General features: G+C 51.0%; 1 protein-coding gene across 4 annotated transcripts in view; it reads left to right on the top strand.

Annotated features, from left to right (window-relative positions):
• The window catches only part of LOC148687417 (transcription factor COE1-like), an 86,551-nt gene extending 71,370 nt beyond the window's left edge, over positions 1–15,181 (top strand). Inside the window, exons 13-18 of one of the 4 annotated variants that reach the window (XM_088660679.1) lie at positions 1,486–1,551; positions 5,304–5,481; positions 6,733–6,918; positions 8,027–8,215; positions 10,225–10,271; positions 11,027–15,181. In XM_088660679.1, the coding sequence (XP_088516805.1) occupies positions 1,486–1,551; positions 5,304–5,481; positions 6,733–6,918; positions 8,027–8,215; positions 10,225–10,271; positions 11,027–11,113 (753 nt within the window). In that variant the 3' untranslated portion in view covers positions 11,114–15,181. Of the gene's footprint in view, positions 1–1,485; positions 1,552–5,303; positions 5,482–6,732; positions 6,919–8,026; positions 8,216–9,560; positions 10,187–10,224; positions 10,272–11,026 lie in introns of those variants that run through there. The other 3 variants (XM_088660680.1, XM_088660681.1, XM_088660682.1) reach the window with 3 other exon arrangements.
• Positions 15,182–20,053: the final 4,872 nt, after the last annotated feature.

Genomic DNA, 20,053 nt, shown 5'->3' with positions numbered 1-20,053 from the left:
GTATGGACGGTTGTCGCCTTCTAGTGGAAATCTGCAGAGACATGAAGTGCCCTTTGATCCCAGCCACAGGTTACTCCTAATAGAGAAGAGCATTATGTGGTTGCAATGTTCCAAGAGGCTCGGGAAGGCAAGGGCCACTGCACTAAATGTGTTTTCTCTTCTTCTTTTTTAAACATTTTTTAATTAGATTTTCACATTTTTTATATACACTTTATCTCTAACCAATTCAAACATTCCTCCCCTCCCTCCTATGGGTTCTTATATTAAAAGTTTACGTTTTCTGCATCTTTTACTTTATCCAACTATTGTTTATCCCCAATTATCATAATCAATTTCACATTACAAATGTCATTACAACGCTATCAATGATTTTAACTGTTTACAGTGGTTTTTAAAGTAAACTACGAATTTACTCCAGTCTCTAACAAATACTTGATCCTATTGGTTTCTGATCTTCCCCGTCAGTTTCACCATTTCATCATATTACATCAATTTCGTCTGCCATTCTTCCTTCGCTGGTAATTCTTCTTTCCATTTTTAGGCTAGTAACATTCTCGCTGCTGCCATTGCATACATAAAAAGTTTTTTGTCTTGTCTTGGTAGTTCTTCACCTATTAACCATAATAGAAAGGCTTCTGGTTTCTTAACAAATGTATTTTTAAACATTTTCCTTAATTCATTATAAATCATTTCCCAAAAGTCTTTTACCTCAAAACATGCCCACCACATTTTTGCAATCTATTGTGTTTTCTCATGTGAGGCTTTGCTTTAGACCAGCTCCCGAATTATGAGCCCTCAGAGCTCACAGACATTTTCAGCAACGCCAAAAATAATAAAATATGCCTTCCCAATACTGTCAGTTTTGGGGAACTGCTAGTGAAAACACCAGGGGCTGGCATCGTTGGGCAAGGCCCATGTTTTATGTGTACGTACACCTGTATCAGGTTGGTTGTAAATAGCACATTTGCTTGAGACCCAGGTGGCACTGTGGGCTAAACCACTGAGCCTAGGGCTTGCTGAGCAGAAGGTCGGCGGTTCGAATCCCTGTGACGGGGTGAGCTCCCGTTGCTTGGTCCCAGCTCCTGCCAACCTAGCAGTTCGAAAGCACATCAAAATGCAAGTAGATAAATAGGAACCGCTACAGCGGGAAGGTCAACGGCGTTTCCGTGTGCTGCTCTAGTTTGCCAGAAGCGGCTTTGTCATGCTGGCCACATGACCTGGAAACTATACGCCGGCTCCCTCGGCCAATAATGCGAGATGAGCGCGCAACCCCAGAGTCGGTCACGACTGGACCTAATGGTCAGGGGTCCCTTTACCTTTACACCTGTATCAGGTTGGTTGTAAATAGCACATTTGCTTGAAATGATAATAATAGTGAACAAATGAATAAACATCGAAAGGTATAACTCTTGCAGGGCGATTGCATTAAGGTTTGCTCTCCAAGAGGGCCTGCCATCAGCCTCTCCTTTGTTTCCCTCCCCACAGGAAGTGCTACTCAAGAGGGCGGCTGACCTGGTGGAAGCGTTATATGGGATGCCGCACAACAACCAGGTAGGCCTCAGTCAGGCTCCTCTTGGGGTCAGATCAAGCCAGCCATGTCTGAAGGGCTGTGCAACTCAGGACTCATAATAAAAAAATTCCTTCAGTAGCACCTTAAAGACCAACTAAGTTTTTATTTTGGTATGAGCTTTCGTGTGCATGCACACTTCGTCAGATACACTGAAACAGATTCAACCAGACCCTTATTTATATTCAGAGGGTGGGGGGGTGGGGGTGGGAATGCGTGATGGGCTGATAGGAGTGGTGAACCTGTTGATGGCTGTTAACGACTGCTGATGACTGCAAATGGTCCTGCGGGGGGGGGGGGGGAGCAAGGCACAAAAGAAAGCTAGATCATGCATAAGAATCCTATATCTCTGTTCATCCCTGGTGGCTCCGTGGCTTTCTTTTGTGCCTTGCTTCCCCCCCCCCCCGGCAGGACCATTTGCAGTCATCAGCAGTCGTTAACAGCCATCAACAGGTTCACCACTTCTAACAGCCCATCACCCATTCCCACCCCCCCACCCTCTGAATATAAATAAGGGTCTGGTTGATTCTGTTTCAGTGTATCTGACGAAGTGTGCATGCACACGAAAGCTCATACCAAAATTAAAACTTAGTTGGTCTTTAAGGTGCTACTGAAGGATTTTTTTTATTTTGCTTCGACTCAGACCAACACGGCTACCTACCTGTAATCAGGACTCATAAGTAAAGAATGGGGACACCAGATGGCGCTGTAGAGTCCCATCTTTCACCAATGTGATTTCCCATTATAAAGTTTACAACGCGTTTTCCTGAAATGCTTTTTTGACGTCTCTGGATCCAGCCACAGAATCCTCTCCCGTCACCAGACACACACACACACACACACACACTGTTGCCTTCTTTCCTAACCCAAAGGTGTGTGTTTTCCCCTTGAGCCAGAGCACTGTTGGTGTGGGAGTCAGGGTTCCCCCCCCCCTCCGGAGGGCGTCTAGACAAGCAGGACCCCCTCCTATATCAGTGGGTCCTGAGTGTCGCCTTTTACATTTTCCCACAATGACCCAGGGTGCCCAGCGTATCGTCACTCTGGTGCATTGTGGGACTTCTTCGATGACAGCCTTATGCGGAGTCAAGCCAATGGTCCATTCAACTCAGTCGAGGAATCAGAGAAAGGTAGAATTGGGAGGGGTCCTGAGGGTCATCTAGTCCAACCCCCTGCAATGCAGGAATCTCAACACCAACTCTTTCTGCACTTGGGCAGGAAGGACCAACCGCACCAGTGTAAAATGGGGGGCACCTGGCTTGCCTGTAATACATGTGAAAAGAATCTGGGGGTCTTAGTGGACGTCACAAGCTGAAGACGAATCAACGGTGTGATGCGGCAGCAAAAAAAGCTAATGCTATTCTAGGCTGCATCCACAGAAGTCTAGTGTCCTGATCAAGGCCGGAGGCCATCTCTGCCTCCTGTGGGAAGGAGTTCCACAGTTTTAACTATGTGCTACATGAAGAAGCATCTTTTTCTACCTGTCCTAATGACGTGAGCCCACTGCTCCCTCCTCCTCAATATCCTTGTGCATAGAATAGCCTGCTTCATAGGATTGTTGTAAGGACAGCTGAAATAGTACCCAGCAAGCCATGAGCCTCTTAATCTCAGGGCCGTGGGTTCGAGGCCCACTTTGAGCAAACGATTCCTTCAGTGCGTGGGGTTGGACTAGATGACGCCAGGGGTCCAGCTCACAGAACCATAGAACTCTAGAGTTGGAGGGCACCCCAAGGGCCGTCTAGTCCAACCCTGAGCAATGCAGGAAAAAGCACCCATGACTGTACAATTCTACGGTTCTGTAAGCTCTTGGGGCACCCAAAAGTGCTATATATCAATGCGGACCCTTTACGACTCGCGCATCTCGACCCCATTCCACATGGGGGTCCCTGGCCAAGCCCTCGGCCACCAGTGAGGTTCACGCGCGCCCCTCCCCTCCCAGGTGTGTCTACCACCTTTACGGCGGTAGTTTCCTTTCTTGTGATCCTTGAGAGGTGTGTTTCCGTGACCCAGCCCTCTTCTTGTCCCTTCTGGAAAGCATTTTCTTTTAACAACTGTATTTTTCTCTCTAATTGCCGCAACCCGCCCTGGGAGCTGTGGAGCAGGGTGGGAGAGGCATCAAAATATTGTTGACGCTGCAGAAGCAGCAGCACACATGTTTGTATCTTGCGCAGGTCGGTGGATTTGGCGGGGGATGTTTTTTCAGAGCGGCGTTCCAGGGACCCCGGTCATCCGGGCCGTTTTTACGTCCCTCTCTCGGTCCTGCTGCCAGTAATTGCTTCCATGTCCCAGACCTTGTTTGTTACCTCTACCCCACCCCCAACCTTGCATCCAGCTAGCTGGGCCCCATACGAGGGCCTGGCTCTCCAGCCCCACATCTGTTCGTCATTAGGAATTCCAGGGCCGTTAAGTCACGGGCTCAATCCTTCCCGCACCCCCGTAACTGGGCCCAGCCGGTGCTTTCACAGCTCAGTAGCGGTTAGCACCACCTGCACGGATATTGCTTTGGGCTCGTGGAGGCGTCGGGTCAAGCCATCGGCTGGGAGGCGTTTGACTCCGCGATGGGGCCTTGTTTTCCTCCTCCAAGTCCCTCGTCGCTCTTCCCTTCCCAGGGCATAAATCTTCCCCCGCTCGCAAACAAAATGGCAGGCCTCAGCTCTCCGCCTGCTCCCCCAGGGGAAACCCGGGCCGGGCTACATGTTACTCTCGGAGCAGGAACAAATGGGGAGCTGATCCAATCCTGAAGGATGCTGAACCTCTCTCAGAAGCAGGCAGGGAAACCCGGGTGTTGCCCGGTATAGATGTCAGCCAGGAGGAGGAGGAGGAGGAGGAGGAGGAAGGCGAAACTAGAATGAAGATGGCGGTCTCTACTTCCCTTTTTAAGCAGAGGTTGGATGGCCATCTGCCAGGGATTCTTGAGCTGTGATTCCTGCATTGCAGGGGGTTGATCCTTGGGGTCATTCTGCCTTGGTCAGACCCCACCTCAAGCCCTGTGTCCAGTTCTGGGCAGCACAGCTTAAAGAGGATATTGACTAGCTTGCAGGTCTGCAGAGGAGGGCGACCAAGATGGTCACGGCTCTGGAAACCAAACCTTAGGAAGAAGGCTTGAGGGAGGTGGGTATGTTTAGCCTGGAGAAGAAGGGATTGGGATGTGACTTGGGGGCTTCATAGATCTTAAGGGCTGTCGCAGGAAAGGTAGAACAAGCTTCTTTTCTTCTGTTCCAGAGGGCAGGTCCCAAACCAATGCATTCAACAACAAGAAATAAGATTCCAACTAGGCACCAGAAAGAATTTTCTGACAGTTGGGGTTGATAGACAGTGGAAAGGTATCCCACAGGAGGTTGTGGACTCTCTTCCCTTGCAGGTTTTTAAGTAGAGGTTGGGGGGCCTTCTGTCAGTTATTCTTTTGTTGACATTCCTGCATTGTAGGGGGTTGGGCTAGATGACCCTTGGGGTCCCTTCCAACTCTACAGTTTTATGATTCTATGAGCTTTGGGGGTCCCTTCCAACTCTATGATTCTCTGACAATCAGTTGCCTCTGGCGCCCCCTGCTGTTGAGCTCCCAGCCTTCTGCCGTACCTACTCCCAATGGGCACAGCCATGGCAGCTTGCGTTCAAACCAAGTGAAACTGAAACCACGGCAGTGATGGTGTTCATACATGGACTTATTTGCAAAATTAATTAATAGAATTATTCCATCGGTCGGATTGCAGATGTCTGTGTTCTCTCCCCTCTCTCCCAGGACATCATTCTGAAGCGAGCAGCAGACATTGCCGAGGCTTTGTACAGCGTCCCCCGCAACCCCAACCAGTTGACCTCGCTGACCGGGAACCATGCCCACTCGGGCATGATGAATGTCAACTCCTTTGGGAGCCAGCTGGCTGTCAACATCAGCGAATCCACCCAGGGCTCAGAGCAAGGTAGGAAACGGCTGGCCGTCTTCCCTGCGGCTCTCGCGTGACCCCTCCTGGGAGTGAGCATCAGAGGTCCCCCTTCCACAAGATAAATCTCAGAGATGGTGGCAACAAAGGGGTGGCCTTTTCATGTTTTACTATGTTTCTATACCAGGGGCAACCCAGTCAGATGGGCAGGGTACAAATAAAAAATAATGATGGTGATGGTGATGGTTATTTTCTGCTTTGCAAGCAGAAGGTCCCAGGTTCAATCCCTGCCACTTCCAGGAAGTTGTTGTTGTTATTATTATGATTATTATTATTGCCTACGACCCACAGTCGCCCTAGCAAGGCTGCCATTATCACCTCTTCAGCAGCAGGTTATGGCACTCCCAGGCTTTTGATGGGGTGTGAGGGGATCATTATCTATCTATATCTATATCTAACTGCCTTATTCTAATCATCGTTCCTGATTATTTCATCTCTTTATAGTGGTGGTATGTTTCTTATTTTATGGAACTTGTTGTTTGCAACAACAACAACAAAAACTGTGGAGTTGGAAGGGACCCCCAAAGTTCATCTCGCCCAACCCCCTGCTATGCAGGAATCCCTGGCAGATGCCCCCCTCCAATCTCTGTTGGTTTCATTGTTGTATACCTGAATCTAACATTGCGAGTCAAGGAAGGAAGGAAGGAAGGAAGGAGAGGAAGGGAGAGGAAGAGGGAGGGGAGAGAAAGATAGATAGGAAGGAATGAAGGGAGAGAGGAGAGAAAGAAGGGAGGGAGAGAGGAGAGGAAGGGAGAAGGGGGAAGAGGATAGAAGGAAGGAAGGGAGGGAGGGAGGGAAAGAGGGGGGAAGAAAAGGAAGGAAGGAAGGAAGGAGAGGAAGGGAGAGAAAGAGGGAGGGGAGAGAAAGATAGATAGGAAGGAATGAAGGGAGAGAGGAGAGAAAGATAGAAGGGAGGGGGAGGAGAGGAAGGGAGAGGGGGAAGGGGGAAGATAGGAAGGAATGAAGGGGGAGAGAAGGAAGGAAGGAAGGAAGGAAGGAAGGAAGGAAGGAAGGAAGGAAGGAAGGAAGGAAGGAAGGAAGGAAGGAAGGAAGGAAGGAAGGAGAGGGAGGAGAGGGAGGGAGGGAGAAAAAGAGAAGAGAAGGATAGATGGATGGATGGATGGATGGATGGAAGGAAGGAAGGAAGGAAGGGAGGGAGGGAGGAAGGAAAGACATCTTAAGATATTTAGTAAACTGAGCAACTATATAACTTCCTGCCCTGCCTTCCAGGGTACACTCGCAACACGAGCAGTGTCTCGCCACGAGGCTATGTCCCCAGCTCCACCCCGCAGCAGAGCAACTACAACACCATCACGTCCAGCATGAACGGCTATGCGGGGACTGCCATGACCAGCCTGGGGGTCCCGGGGTCCCCCAGCTTCCTCAATGGCTCCACGGCCAACTCCCCCTACGCCAGTAAGTGTCTGCCGCCTTTGCGGAAGGGTGGGTTGGGGGTGCCTGGGCAGAGCTTCCCTTACCTGAGAATCGCAGCTCCATTTTAAGAAGGCTAAGAGACTAGCCCTCATGGTAGGAGAAGCTGAACTTGGGAACGCGTAGGCCTGGGAACTCCCGGGTGAGGTCCGAGGATAGACGAATCCCTGTCTCTGATTTCTCAGTTTCTCACTTTTCCAATCCTGAATCCAGTTCTCCACATTTTTGCAGCAATTTGTGAAAATTCATCAGACTTTTAGTGTCAGTTTGATACCACTGTACTCTTCCCAGCACCAGCTAAAAACATTTTTGTTTAGACAAGCCAACCCAGAAATCTACACACATTACTTCATTGGAGAACTGAGTTGCAAAATTCGGAGAAGTGCCGAATTTTGAACGGTAGCTATGTTTCAGTTCCTGCGCATTGGTTCATAGAATCATAGAACTGTAGAATTGGAAGGGACCGCGAGGGTCATTTAGGCCAACCCCCTGCAAACTTAATAAATAATAATGATCATGTGCACAGACGAGGGTTTATGGTTTGTTTTGTGTTCCTATTTTTAATATGTACAGTCGTACCTGGTTCTACTTGCAGGTAGGTAGCTGTGTTGGTCTGCCGTAATCGAAACAAAATTTAAAAAATTCCTTCCAGGAGCACCTTAGAGACCAACTAAGTTTGTTATTGGTATGAGCTTTCATGTGCATGCACACTTCTTCAGATACATACCTAGATTGTCGAATGCCTTGGCACTCATACATTTCGGCTCCTGAACAATCAAATACTAGAAGGGAGTGTTCCAGTTTCTGAACTTTTTTTTTTTTTAAGCCGAACGTCCGATGTGGCTTCCGCTATTGTTTCTGGTGCGCCTGCGCAATTGGAAGCCAACCGGAAGCCGCGTCTTGGTTTCCGAATGTTTCGGAAGTCAAACGGACTTCCAGAATGCATTCTGTTCAAAAACCAAGGTACGACTGTGTTTTCGTGTCGTGGGTTCACAATATAAAAAACACAAAATACAGTTCGGTGGGGACCCAGCTCCCCTCACCCCAGCTCACTCCCGCTGCCGGCTAACCCCTGTCCTTCTTTCCACGCCAGTCATGCCCTCCAGCCCGCCCCTGGGGGCCTCATCCATCGCCAGCTCCTCCACCCCGGGAGGCGTCTTCTCCTTCTCTCCCGTCAACATGATCTCCGCCGTCAAGCAGAAAAGCGCCTTTGCCCCCGTGGTGCGGCCGCAAGCCTCCCCGCCCCCTACCTGCACCAGTGCCAACGGGAACACTCTGCAGGGTGAGCTGGCCGGTCCTCGTGGTCCGTCTCCTTTGGTGGCAGCTGGGGCACGAAGGGGCACAAGTCACAGAGGCAGCCAGGGCAGCGGGAAAGGGGTGGGATGTGGCAGGGAGGGTGAGGTGGCCACACTTTGCTGTGTGGTGGTGGCAGCAACGATGTGCCCTGCTCGCTCGTCTCCTCAGCGCAAGGATTTGCACTTCTGCAACAGACTTCCCTCCCCTCTAAATCTGTTCTGGGTTTTCCCCCAACCCTCTGGAGGCGATTTGGGAAGCGGGTAGGAGGCATGAACGAAGGGAGAGCGTTCGAAGAAGCTGCTGGATCAGCCCAGGGGCCCACCTAGTCCAGTTTCCTGTTCTCACAGTGGCCAACCAGAAGTGTGTGAAAGTCCGCAAGCAGGATCTGAACACCAGAGCCCTCTCCCCTCCTGTGGCTCCCAGCAACAGGGATTTAGCAGCATCGCTGCCTCTGAGCATGGAAGCAGAGCAGAGCCATCCTGGTTAGAAGGCATTGGTAGCCTTCGCCTCTTCCATGAATTTGTCCAATCCTCTTTTAAAGCCATCCAAGTTGGTGGCCGTCACCGCTTCCTGTGGGCGGGAGTTCCACAGGTTAACTCCATAGGCTAACTTTCTCATATCCTTCCCTGAATCTTCTTCCAACCTTCAGCTTCACTGGTTGTCCGCAAGTTAACGAGAAAGGGAGAAACAGTTTGTTGATTGCATTTCTGTCCCACCTTTCCTCCAATGTGGGTTCATCCTCTCCGCATTTTATCCTCACGCCAACCCTGCAAGGTGGGTTAGGCCACTGTGGCTGGCCCAGGGTCACCCAGCGGGTTTTGTGGCAGAGTGAAGATTTGAACCCTGGCCTCCTAGGTCTGGGTCCAGGTCCAACGCTCTAACTGCTATGCTACGCAGCCTGGATGTGGTGTATCACCTCCTTCGGGTGATCCCTAGCTAACAGGACCAGTGGTCAGGGATGATGGGAATTGTAGGGCAAAACATCTGGAGGGCCGAAGTTTGGGGATGCCTGCTCTTGACCAACATCTTCCCTGGGGACTTGGGAGAGATGCTAGCAAGGGGTTCCCCTAACTGCCTTCCTGACCCCGTACAGGAGGAATCCTGTAGAAATTGGGTGGGTGGGTGTTCCTGGGATCAGGCCCCTTTTACCCAGCAGCAGTTGCTTCTGAGGTCAGCCTTGGCTGCAAACTTTCCTCTTCCTTAACCGCCTTTCATTCTTTGCTTTCTTTCATTCCCCCCCCCCATCGTTTTCCTTCTCTCGCTTGCTTTCGCTTCCGCCTCTCTGTCCTTTGCTCGCCCTGCACCACTGCTTGCTGGGTCCTGCCAACCAGACCAAACCTTTGAGGATTCGGCAGACAAGTTCCACACTCCGTCTCGGTCGCTGCAAGGACTGGCTTATTCCTAATCACACAGTATGTCTCTTCTCTCGTTCTCGCGCCTTGCTCTGTTGGCCTCCCCACCCCCTCTTTTTTCTGCTCCTCTTGCCGTGAACAAGTGCGGCTCCTTAACAGCGACCTTGCGAGGTGGGCCCACTCTTTTTGCTCGCCAAAGGGTAGGACCCACTTACCAGGGGCCTCTGCCACCACACGCTTTCTGCTACATTCTCCCCAAAGAACCAGCCCAGAAAACATTGATTTCATGTTGAAAGAAGCAAGTCCACTTAACCCTTACCACCTATGATTATCAAACCAGCAGCTTTGGCTTTTAGGAGATCTGCCGTCAAGTCAGATTGTTGAGATTGCGGCAGAAATTCTCCTCCGTAAGCAACTGCCTTGGCCTGAGGTTTCCAGCAGGGCCTTTGAGGTGGTGGCTCCTATGGTTTGACGCGGGACTCACGAGCTGTTGCACATGCTCAGTAGAGTTCAGTAGAGGGATCTCCTGCCCGCCTGGTTTGACAGGCACAAAGGAAGATCTCTCCTCTCCTCTGACAGCCACCGTTCAAACCGGGGAGGTGGGAGATCGGAAAGTGGTAAAATTCTCCTCCTCACTTGGCAGGACGATGCAGACGGCTGGCTTTGCCACCTGGTCAGATGCATGCCATGGTAAGTTGCCCCTTGCTACAAGGTCGTCTGCCTTCAGACCGCGTCTCAGATGCTGCCCAAACCCCCAAAGGGTCTACGGCACCAGGTCTTCACCCACCTAGCGCCCTCTGGATACTGTTGGACTCCAACTCCCATCAGGAGGGCACCAGGTTGGCAGAGGCAATTCCAGACATGTAAGAAGGCTCTGTGTACATAGAGGTCACATTGGGGGTGAGGGACCTGCTGGCGTCACCAAGACTGCAGGACTACAACCCTCCTCATGCTTGACTATTGACTGGGAATGATGGGAACTGGAGTCCAACATTTATCTATCATTATATCCCACTGGGGCTATGTTCCCGGGATCGTGCCAGAAGCCAAAACCCCTCATAGTCAAAACACATTGGGCGCAAGGGCGGTTGGGATTGCCGAAATATTTTTTCCTTGATGCCTGCCCTCTACTTATTTTTATTTTGCCTAGCGTACATGCACAGATCCGTTGCAGGCTTACCGCACATGGTTTTTCCCTTCTCTGTTTTATGTGCACAACGACCCTGTGAGGTAGGCTAGGATGAGAGGCAGTGTCTGCCCCCCAAAGTCACACCCAGTGAGCTTCATGGCTGAGCTCACTGGTCTCCCAGTCCAACACTCTGACCACTACACCACGCTGCCTGGGAGGGCTGCAGGCTCCTCGCCCTTTGCCTACAACTTGGCTAAGCTGATGACGTGGCTGCCCCCCTCCGCAGAACATGACCCTTCTCTCCTTTGCTTTCCAGCGTTGTCGGGCCTCATCGTTCCGCCCATGTGATCAGGAAACGGAGGATGGGCTGAACTGGAAGGAGGGACCAACAGACTGGAGCTAACTCAGACCCTTGGACTTGGAAGGGTGTGGGTTCCTGGAGCACACGCCTCCCCACCCCCCAGCTCCTTCCGACCCGGCTGCGGGATTTCAAGGAGGCTCCCCCTTCTGGTGGGAGGCTGCAGTGCAGCAGAGCAAGCACTGGGAAGTGATGCTCATTCATCTGCTACCAGGAGATGCCCAGCCACAAACTGGGGGCGAGGATACCATTTTTAGGGAGACGTGTTTGAGGGGGTTTCAGCACTGCCACCCTTCCTTTGGGGTGTCCTTTACCCCACCCTCCTGCACCATTCCTTGCAGCTTTGGTTAAAGAATCGTAAGCAAAGCCCACCCGCCCCGCCCCGTCCCCCCCCACCTGGGTTCCCCCCCTCAGGTAGATTTTCTCCCAGCAAAGAGCGGAGTGTTCTCCAGTCTTAGCCGGAGAGGGTCTCCCTTTGGAAGCTGGACCCTGAGCGTCAGCCTTGCACACCAGGACTCCTGGATACTCCTTTCTCACTATTCTTCTTAAATTGTCGCTCCCGTGGCCTTGGCCGTGGACCCCAGGAAATGATTTGGCAAGGAGGGGGTGGTCTTCCCTCTGCTTCGGGAGGTTTCCATCTCTGCTCCTGGAAAGCAAGCTGGTTCACTTTACGCCCCCTAGTCAAAGCGGAGATTGCTTTCCGGCGAGGGGGAAGAGAGCCGGCATTCCAAACGGCGACGCTGCCTTTCCCTTTTTTTTAAACCCCCACCTTGCAAAAATGACTCACAAGCGCAGGCCCTATCAGTCCCCCAGCACAGAAAAAAACGTGTGGGCTGGAGAACTTTGCTGTGGGCAAAGGTCACGGCAAAGCCTTTCGGGCTCACCGCTCCGCCGCATCGCCCGAGAGGTCCATCCATTGCCAACCACAACTGCTAAGCCAGCCTCCTCTTCACACGTGTCTTAATCTGTGGGTCTTGGGGCCAAGCAGCCCCATCTAACTGGACACATGTGAAGAACCCTGGCAACTCCCCCCTGCTCCCTTCCGCCCAGATCTTGGCCATGTGTTGCTCATCTTCTTCCCAGGCATTCCAGATGTTGAAATGCCCACCCACGAATCCCCCAGAGAGAGTTGTTCCTTCGCTGTCTTCCGCCTCGCCCCATCGAGGCAGGAAGGGCCGCTGTCTCCCGATTCCTGAAACCAGAAAGGGCTCGACAGGCCAAATCCTTCTAAACTGACGTTCTCTTGGGCCGGGTGAATGGCAGGAGCCTTTGTGGGGACAACAGAAGCGGCAAATGTCCCATACCGGCCGGCTTTCTGGTGCAGGAGGGCAGGCTCAGAGCTCTAAGGTTTAGCAAGGTCGTGGATCAGGAGGATCACACAGCAGGACCCCACTCTGGTCCCACCTCCCCTGGGATCCAGTTGCTGGTAGGAAGTTGCCATGTACCAAGAGAGAGCATAGACACACCTGGCTCAGCATCATTGATACTTACTGGCAGGGGCTTCCAGGGCTTCACGCAAGGGTTCCTCCCTTGCAGATGCCGCAGGTGGGAGATAGGACCTTCTACATGCAAGGCAGGTGCCCTGGCCCTGAGTCAAGGCCCAACCAGTCAGCCACAGTATCTCTGGAGTAGTGGCGCAGTTTGTGGCTTGCCACATCGACGCATCGAATCTGCGACAGAGAAGTCCCATCGCACGGGAAGCATTTTCCCACCTGGCCTACTACTTAAGAGACAGCCCTGTAGGAGCAGAAAGTGAGGAGGGAGTAGGCAGTGTAGATGTTTCTTGGAGGAAGAGCCCAGGCATCGTCTCTCCAAGCCCCGGACTCACAGTCCATGTGAATGTCTCCCCAAAGGGGACCCACCCCCAACCTGTCATAGAATTGTAGAGTTGGAAGGGACCCGAGGGTCATCTAGTCCAACCCCCTGCAATACCCCAGAATACCCCTCCCATAGCTGCCAAGTTATCCCTTTTTTAAGGGATTTTCCCTTGTGCTGAATAGGCTTCCTCGCGAGAAAAGGGAAAACTTGGCAGCTATGACCCCTCCCCTGATAACCCAGAGCCTGCTTTCTTCCCCCAGGAGCAGAGAAGGTGATAGGATAGCCCTGGTGCCCGTGGAAAGTCGTGCCTTCCCCCCAAAAAATATTCCTGGGAACTGTAGTTTGTTACGGGCACGGAGGGTGGTAAGGAAACCCTGGATAAACTACAGTTCTCTGGATTCTTTGGGAGGGAAGCCATGATTCTCTAAAGTGGTATAAGAGGGATTTAAATTTATGGTGTGGCCGCAACCAAAATCTATGGTATAAACTTCTACCGGCTTGTCTTATCTGTGTTCCCCTAAGGAATCATGGGAATTTTAGATTGTTGAGGGGAAACATAGTACAGTGGTACCTCTACTTACTAATTTAATGCGTTCCGAACACACATTTGTAAGTCGAAAAAAATTGTAAGTCGAATCCCATAGGAATGCATTGGTAGAAAAAATTCGTAAGTAGAAGCAACCCTATCTAAAAATTTGTAAGTAGAAAAAATCCTATGTAAACCGCATCCAAGATGGCGGACGGAGCTCCATTCGTAAGTAGAAACATCCGTAAGTAGAGTTATTCGTAAGTAGAGGTACCATTGTAGATACTCTGTATTGAGATTTCCCAGCCTCTCCTCAGAGAACTGCTGGTCCCTGGGGAGAGGGAATGGCTATTAAACCGGTTTAAAGAGTAGACTAGATGCCAAGCCTTTTGAAGGAATGTGCTCCTGTACTTCCCTGTGGACAGGACAGAAATCGAGAATTTGGCATTGCCTCAGCAAACACTCCCCTGATCCCAGATTTGCTAAAAATGCTGGGGGATTTTGGAGGGGAGGTCAAGGGGTGCTTGAGGGTGTGGGAACTCCTCTGCAGAACCCCCACAAATGCTTCCACCCCGATGGGCCGGTTTTCAGTTTCAGACCTGGACGGAAAGGAACAAGATATCAGGGATTGCGCCCAACTTTTAGCGGGGAGCCTTTTTTCCGAGGGGAGAATAAGCAAGCGTCGGACGAAGAGCTAAGCACCTTCTCATCCCATGAACTGATTCTTCCCGCCCCGCTGCACTGGCATTACAAGGCAAACAGGGGTGCCCACCCAACTTGGTTCGGCACCCAAAGCAGCTCTCCTGGAAAACTGGGCGCCACCATGTTCTTTCCATGCTAAGGCCCTTGGAAAACTCACACCGGCATGCTGGATGCTGTCTAAATTTGCTCACAGCGGCTCGGGGGGGGGGGTGTCTCAAAATGGCAGGCAAAGAGGAGAGAGGCAAGGAACCTGGAGGCGGGGGGCTCTTCCTTCATAATCCAGCCAGATACTTGTTGCAGCTGTCGGTCCCTTTCCCCCTCGGCAGCCACGACGATTTCGGGACGTGCCTTTCCATGTTCGGAAAGTGGCCTTCACCAGGGCTTCGCTCCAGTTTCACATTTTTTTCTCCTTCGTTTTCTTTTCAAGCAATCTCGAGCCCATATGAAATGCCGGTACACTGTTTTTTGCATATCTTTTTTTACAAAAACAAAACGCCTTTCTTTTTTTTAAAGCAACAGAAATACAGTCCTGTGTTGTTGTTTTTACACGCACTCCTCTCTTTTTTTGTAAAAAGAGAATTAGAGTTTTAAAAAATGGGGGCGGGTTCCAGCAGAGCGTTCTCCGGTCTGAGCCCCACTCAAAACGAGGCACTGTGTTTGTGCCAACGGAGCTGTCACTGGGGAACATCCTGCTGCCTCGTGCCCCTGGCTTGTCAGGCAAATCTTCTCTTGGCCTCCCGCAGTTATTTTTCTAGCATTATTTCCAAGTGGGAAGGAGGGGATCGAACTTTTGTAAATAAAGATTATGGGGAAAGAAAAGCCCCGGATGCTGGGCTTGCAAACCACCCCCTTGCCGGGGGCTTGTTCACTCTCTATGTATTTATCTTTGTCGTACGGAGAATCCTTCTCCTGTTTCATGTTTCCTTTGTACTTTTTTATTATTGTTTTTAATTTTTAATTTTATTTTCTACATTGTCCGTTGTGTGTCCTGTGACGGCTGTTGTACAATAGCAATGTTGATAAATGCCCGGCTGCACTGTTTTTCAATGTAAGCACATGTAAATCAACTACGACTTTCATTTCTTAGGACATGGGCCTGCTTCCCCAACCTCTCAAGTTGAAAGGTCAGAGTGGTCCTTATCCTCACCCCACCGCCACTTTCCTCCCTTAAATACTGTTTCAAGTTGTATTTCTTTAGAGGAGGAGGCAGGAATTACTGCAGCCTCTGCCCACCTGTTGCCTCCCAGGTGTTTTGAACTACAACCCCCAGCAGCCCCACAAGTTTCACAATCTGTGTGCTGGAATACACACATCCTGTACAGGAGGAGCCGAAGGGCAGGGGTGCCAACTTGAATCAAATATTGGGGAGGCCTAAATAGGCCCCACCCTGCATAATTGATCATATGATGCGACACACACACACTATTTGAATGGAAATGTACATCAACTTTTTTGGGGGGGTGCTCTGGTCCCCTAAAATATTTTACTGGGGGGCTGAAGACCCTTCTGCCCCCTAGGAGTTGGCTCCAATGCCAGGGTGCCTTGAAAGTGCACGCCCTCCCCTGCAGGGCCGTCTTAAGGGTATCCAGCGCCATGGTGCAAAATAAATTATGGCGCCTCCCCCCTTTCCCTCTGGCCTGCACGGCTCCGAGTCAGAGTGCAGGGATGGGAACTCACCTCCGGGAGGGATCACCTGCTGTGCCCTGGCCACAACGAGGTCCAAAAAGTACATAGGAGGTCCAAACATGTTTGCTGGTGCTTCACCAAATGGGAAATGTAACAGAGCGGCCCCGTTATGACCAGGTCTCTCCATTAGTTGGGGCGGACAATGCAATGCGAGGGCTTCAGTGCCTGCACAGCCACTGAATATAAGATGGAAGCTGCCGTGTGGCGTTGCCTCTACCAATGAAACGCAGCGCCGGGATGAGGGATGACTCTGGCGCTGCAGGGCGGATTAGGGTCGTAGTGCCCCTGTTCCGCTCGCTTACCTCCCTGCTCTCCCCTGAACGGTGCAGCTGGCGGGCGTGCAGGAGGGAAAAGGGAGGCCGCCGCGCAGCTCCCCCACTTGCTGGGGCGCCCCTGAGTGCCCAGCGCCCTGGCGCACTGCACCAGTAGACCCAATGGGCAAGACGGCCTGCTCCCCTGTCAGATGAATTTACCACTTTGCATTTAAAGCAGATGTACTACATCTGCGCTATATCCCACCCCCAAAGGAACATTTCCATATAACTCTAAATATTCCAAGTTGACTAGAAAATGAGGGTGTGCATTGGCTTGGGATGAAACCTGAGCCAGAACAGGAGCTTCAGAGAGATTATGGGGTTTTATTTCTGGGTGAAGTCAAACCGGAGAGTCCCCAAAGTGCCTCGGCAACTCGGACACACACAAAACCCACGCCAGCGGCAAGCGTCTGCTAAAACTGAGCTAATGTCTCTTAAGCTCACCATATAAGCAAAACTTCAGGAGAAAGGGGAGGGAGAGCCGCACTGTGATTTGACAGGTCTAGTTTTTAATCAGAGGGAATTGTTTTATCTGGAGTTTCCTATTCTTTGTCCTTTTGGCGGTGGGGAGCAATGGGTGCCCTTATAGTTCTCTCAGCCCACCGCCTATAAAGAGAGAGAAAGGAATAAACTTTAAAGACGCATAGCACAAGAAATGGAACTGATGCACCTGCTATTTGGCAGGTTCCTTGCCTAGGGGCACCTCTCTTATGTCTGCTGTTCAACCCACAAAATTGCTGGGGGACAATGATTGATTACTCTGTAACCTCCCCTAAAACTGTAAAGGCTGCCCTGGTGCAAAAAGATCGCTGCATTTATTCTGAAATTTGGCAGGAGCCAACCAACTCTCAGAGGCATCTAGTATGCCTGCAAATCCCATCTATATAAAACTGTAAAGGTGCCCAACACAAAAACTGCTACACCACTTGGCAGACTTAATCCATTACAGAGTGGTCCCTATGCTTGTAAATTTCATCCACTTCTTACTGAACAGAAAGAAAGAAAGAAAGAAAGAAAGAAAGAAAGAAAGAAAGAAAGAAAGAAAGAAAGAAAGAAAGAAAGAAAGAAAGAAAGAAAGAAAGAAAGAAAGAAAGATTCTGATTTCCCAACAGCCAATTGTGGCAAATGAGGATTTGCCCCACTTTCCCCCAAAGTGAACTCAGACCCTGAGCTCAGTCCAGCAGCCTCTAAAGTGCTTTGGACTGAAGTGGGCTGTTTTCTGTAGTGCCAAATCGGGGCCCAAGCCAAATCTTCTGCTCTCTGAAGTGGAGGGCCGTGTCTCTTAGTGCCGGAAGCAATAACTATCCTGTTCAGACCTTGGGAATATGCAAATATATACCCCCTTCTTCCAATTCTCAATCTAATCTGGTTTAAGTCCCGCTTGCCTGTCGTGATTTGTAGGCTGGGACAACGAATGTCTTTGGACTCGTGGAATTGTAGAGTGGGGAAAGTTCCCCGTGGGAACATTAGTCAAACTGCCTGCAATGCAGGAATCGCAACTAAAGGAGCCTTGACCAATGGCTATCCAAACTCTGTTTAAAACCCTCCAGTGAATTGAAAACCTCTCCGGTGAAGGAGAGTCCACCACCTTCCAAAAGCAGAATCAGGTGCAGACTTGAGCCCAGTTCTTCAGCCACCAACCTGCTGACTCTAGGATTGACAAATGACAAGGGAGGTGGGAACAGTATGCGTGTTTAACAGCAATGTTATCACACACACACACAGCAGGTAAAGTTTCCACAACGAGGAGAGAGACATGATTACCTGAGAAAGTCTGCACATCGATCCTCTGTTAAAGGCACAGGAGCACGGGCTGCTTAAAAAGTTGGCAACCCAGCTGGGTCATTCCCCTACCCAGCAATTCTACAGAACGGTTGCGGATGCTTGGCAGCTGATGCATGTTCCCAGCACACCCACACGAGTCCGAGAAGCAGAGGGTGGTGACTGGAAGTAATTTACTACGTGTGTGTGTGTAGACAAAGGCATGTCCTGCTTGAGCTGAGGTCGAGGCCTGGGCTCAGCCAATTGGAAGGTTCCAGAAGGGCAGCAGAGAAGCCACGAGATGGAGTGGGTGTGGGAGAGGTCCAGAGAGCGAGAGAGAAGATCCAGCCGCGAAACGGGCCTGGCGGAGGAGCCTGCCAGCTGGGTGGGGTCCAGGGAGCACAGTGGGGGTAGCCAATGGTCGAGGAAGCCATTGCCATCATTGCACAGAATTGGAGGGGGACCTGGGCCTCAGTTACGCTGTGTGATGCTGGCACAAAGGAAAGGTTCAAGAAGTCTTATGGCAGACTTTACCAACCTGGTGCCTGGACTGCAGCTCCCATCAACCTGGAGCTGATGGGAATTGTAGTTCAAAACACTTGCAGGGGCGGCAGGTTAGGAAGGCTATTTCTTGTGGGTGGGGGGAAAGTCAGAAGAATATCAGAAGAGCCTGCTGGATCAGGCCAGACCCTCCAAGTGTCCCTATTTTCCAGTTCTGGTTTCTGATTTGATTCCAGAATCTCCCGCTTTTCCTTTTGTTGTTGTTTAGTCGTTTAGTCATGTCCGACTCTTCGTGACCCCATGGACCAGAGCACGCCAGGCACTCCTGTCTTCCACTGCCTCCCGCAGTTTGGTCAGATTCATGTTCGTAGCTTCGAGAACACTGTCCAGCCATCTCGTCCTCTGTCGTCCCCTTCTCCTAGTGCCCTCCATCTTTCCCAACATCAGGGTCTTTTCCTTAGGATGTCCCTGTTTTCTACTGGAGAAATGTTGGAGGGTATGGAGTTATGCAACTCCCCAAGCCATCTGAAGGCAGCCCTGCATAGGGAAGTTTTTAAATGTTTTTATATATCTTGGAAGGTGCCCAGAGTGGCTGGGGCAAGCCAGTCACATGGGTGGGGTATAAATAGTATAGGTAAAGGTAAAGGGACCCCTGACCATTAGGTCCAGTCGTGACCGACTCTGGGGTTGCGCGCTCATCTCGCATTATTGGCCGAGGGAGCCGGTGTATAGCTTCCAGGTCATGTGGCCAGCATGACAAAGCCGCTTCTGGCGAACCAGAGCAGCACATGGAAACGCCGTTTACCTTCCCGCTGTAGCGGTTCCTATTTATCTACTTGCATTTTGACGTGCTTTCAAACTGCTAGGTTGGCAGGAGCTGGGACCAAGCAACGGGAGCTCACCCCATCACAGGGATTCGAACCACCGACCTTTTGGTCAGCAAGCCCTAGGCTCAGTGGTTTAACGCACAGCGCCACCTGGGTCCCTCACATAAATAGTAAAATAATATTATTAAGGAATAAAAAGGTAAAGAGACCCCTGACCATCAGGTCCAGTCGTGACCGACTCTGGGATTGCGCACTCATCTCGCATTATTGGCCGAGGGAGCTGGCGTATAGCTTCCAGGTCATGAATAGGACGTCCCTATTTTCATCACAGGAGTGCCTGGCGTGCTTTGGTCCATGGGGTCACGAAGAGTCGGACACGACTAAACAAATTTTCATCACAGAAATGTTGGAGGGTATGCAATGGCTGCTCTTGTCCAGCATCCTGTTCTCACAGTGACCAAGCAGATGCCCCAAACAGAAACCGGCAAACAGGATCCGAACACAGGAGCAACACTCTCCCCTCCTGCAGCTTCCAGCAAGCGTTATTCAGAAGCCTTGCTGCCTCCCAACCGTGGAGGCAGGGCAGAGCCTTCCTGGCTAATCTATCAGAAAGTGGTGGTGGGGGATGAGTGTTCGGACCCCTGGGCTCTCACTTGTGGGGTGCCTCAGGGTTCTGTCCTCTCCCCCAGGCTTTTTAACATCTACATGCAGCCACTGGGAGAGATCATCAGGGGGTTTGGGCTGGGTGTCCATCAGTATGCAGATGACACCCAGCTCTACCTCTCTTTTAAATCAGAACCAGTGAAGGTCCTGTGTGAGTCCTCCAACCTGTAAGCAGTTGGAGGATGGA

This window comes from Zootoca vivipara, chromosome Z1 (assembly GCF_965207765.1).
Source record: "Zootoca vivipara chromosome Z1, rZooViv2.hap1.1, whole genome shotgun sequence".
Lineage (NCBI taxonomy): Eukaryota > Metazoa > Chordata > Lepidosauria > Squamata > Lacertidae > Zootoca > Zootoca vivipara.
Note: the sequence above shows the minus strand (reverse complement) of the source record. Positions and strands in the feature narration are given on the sequence as shown.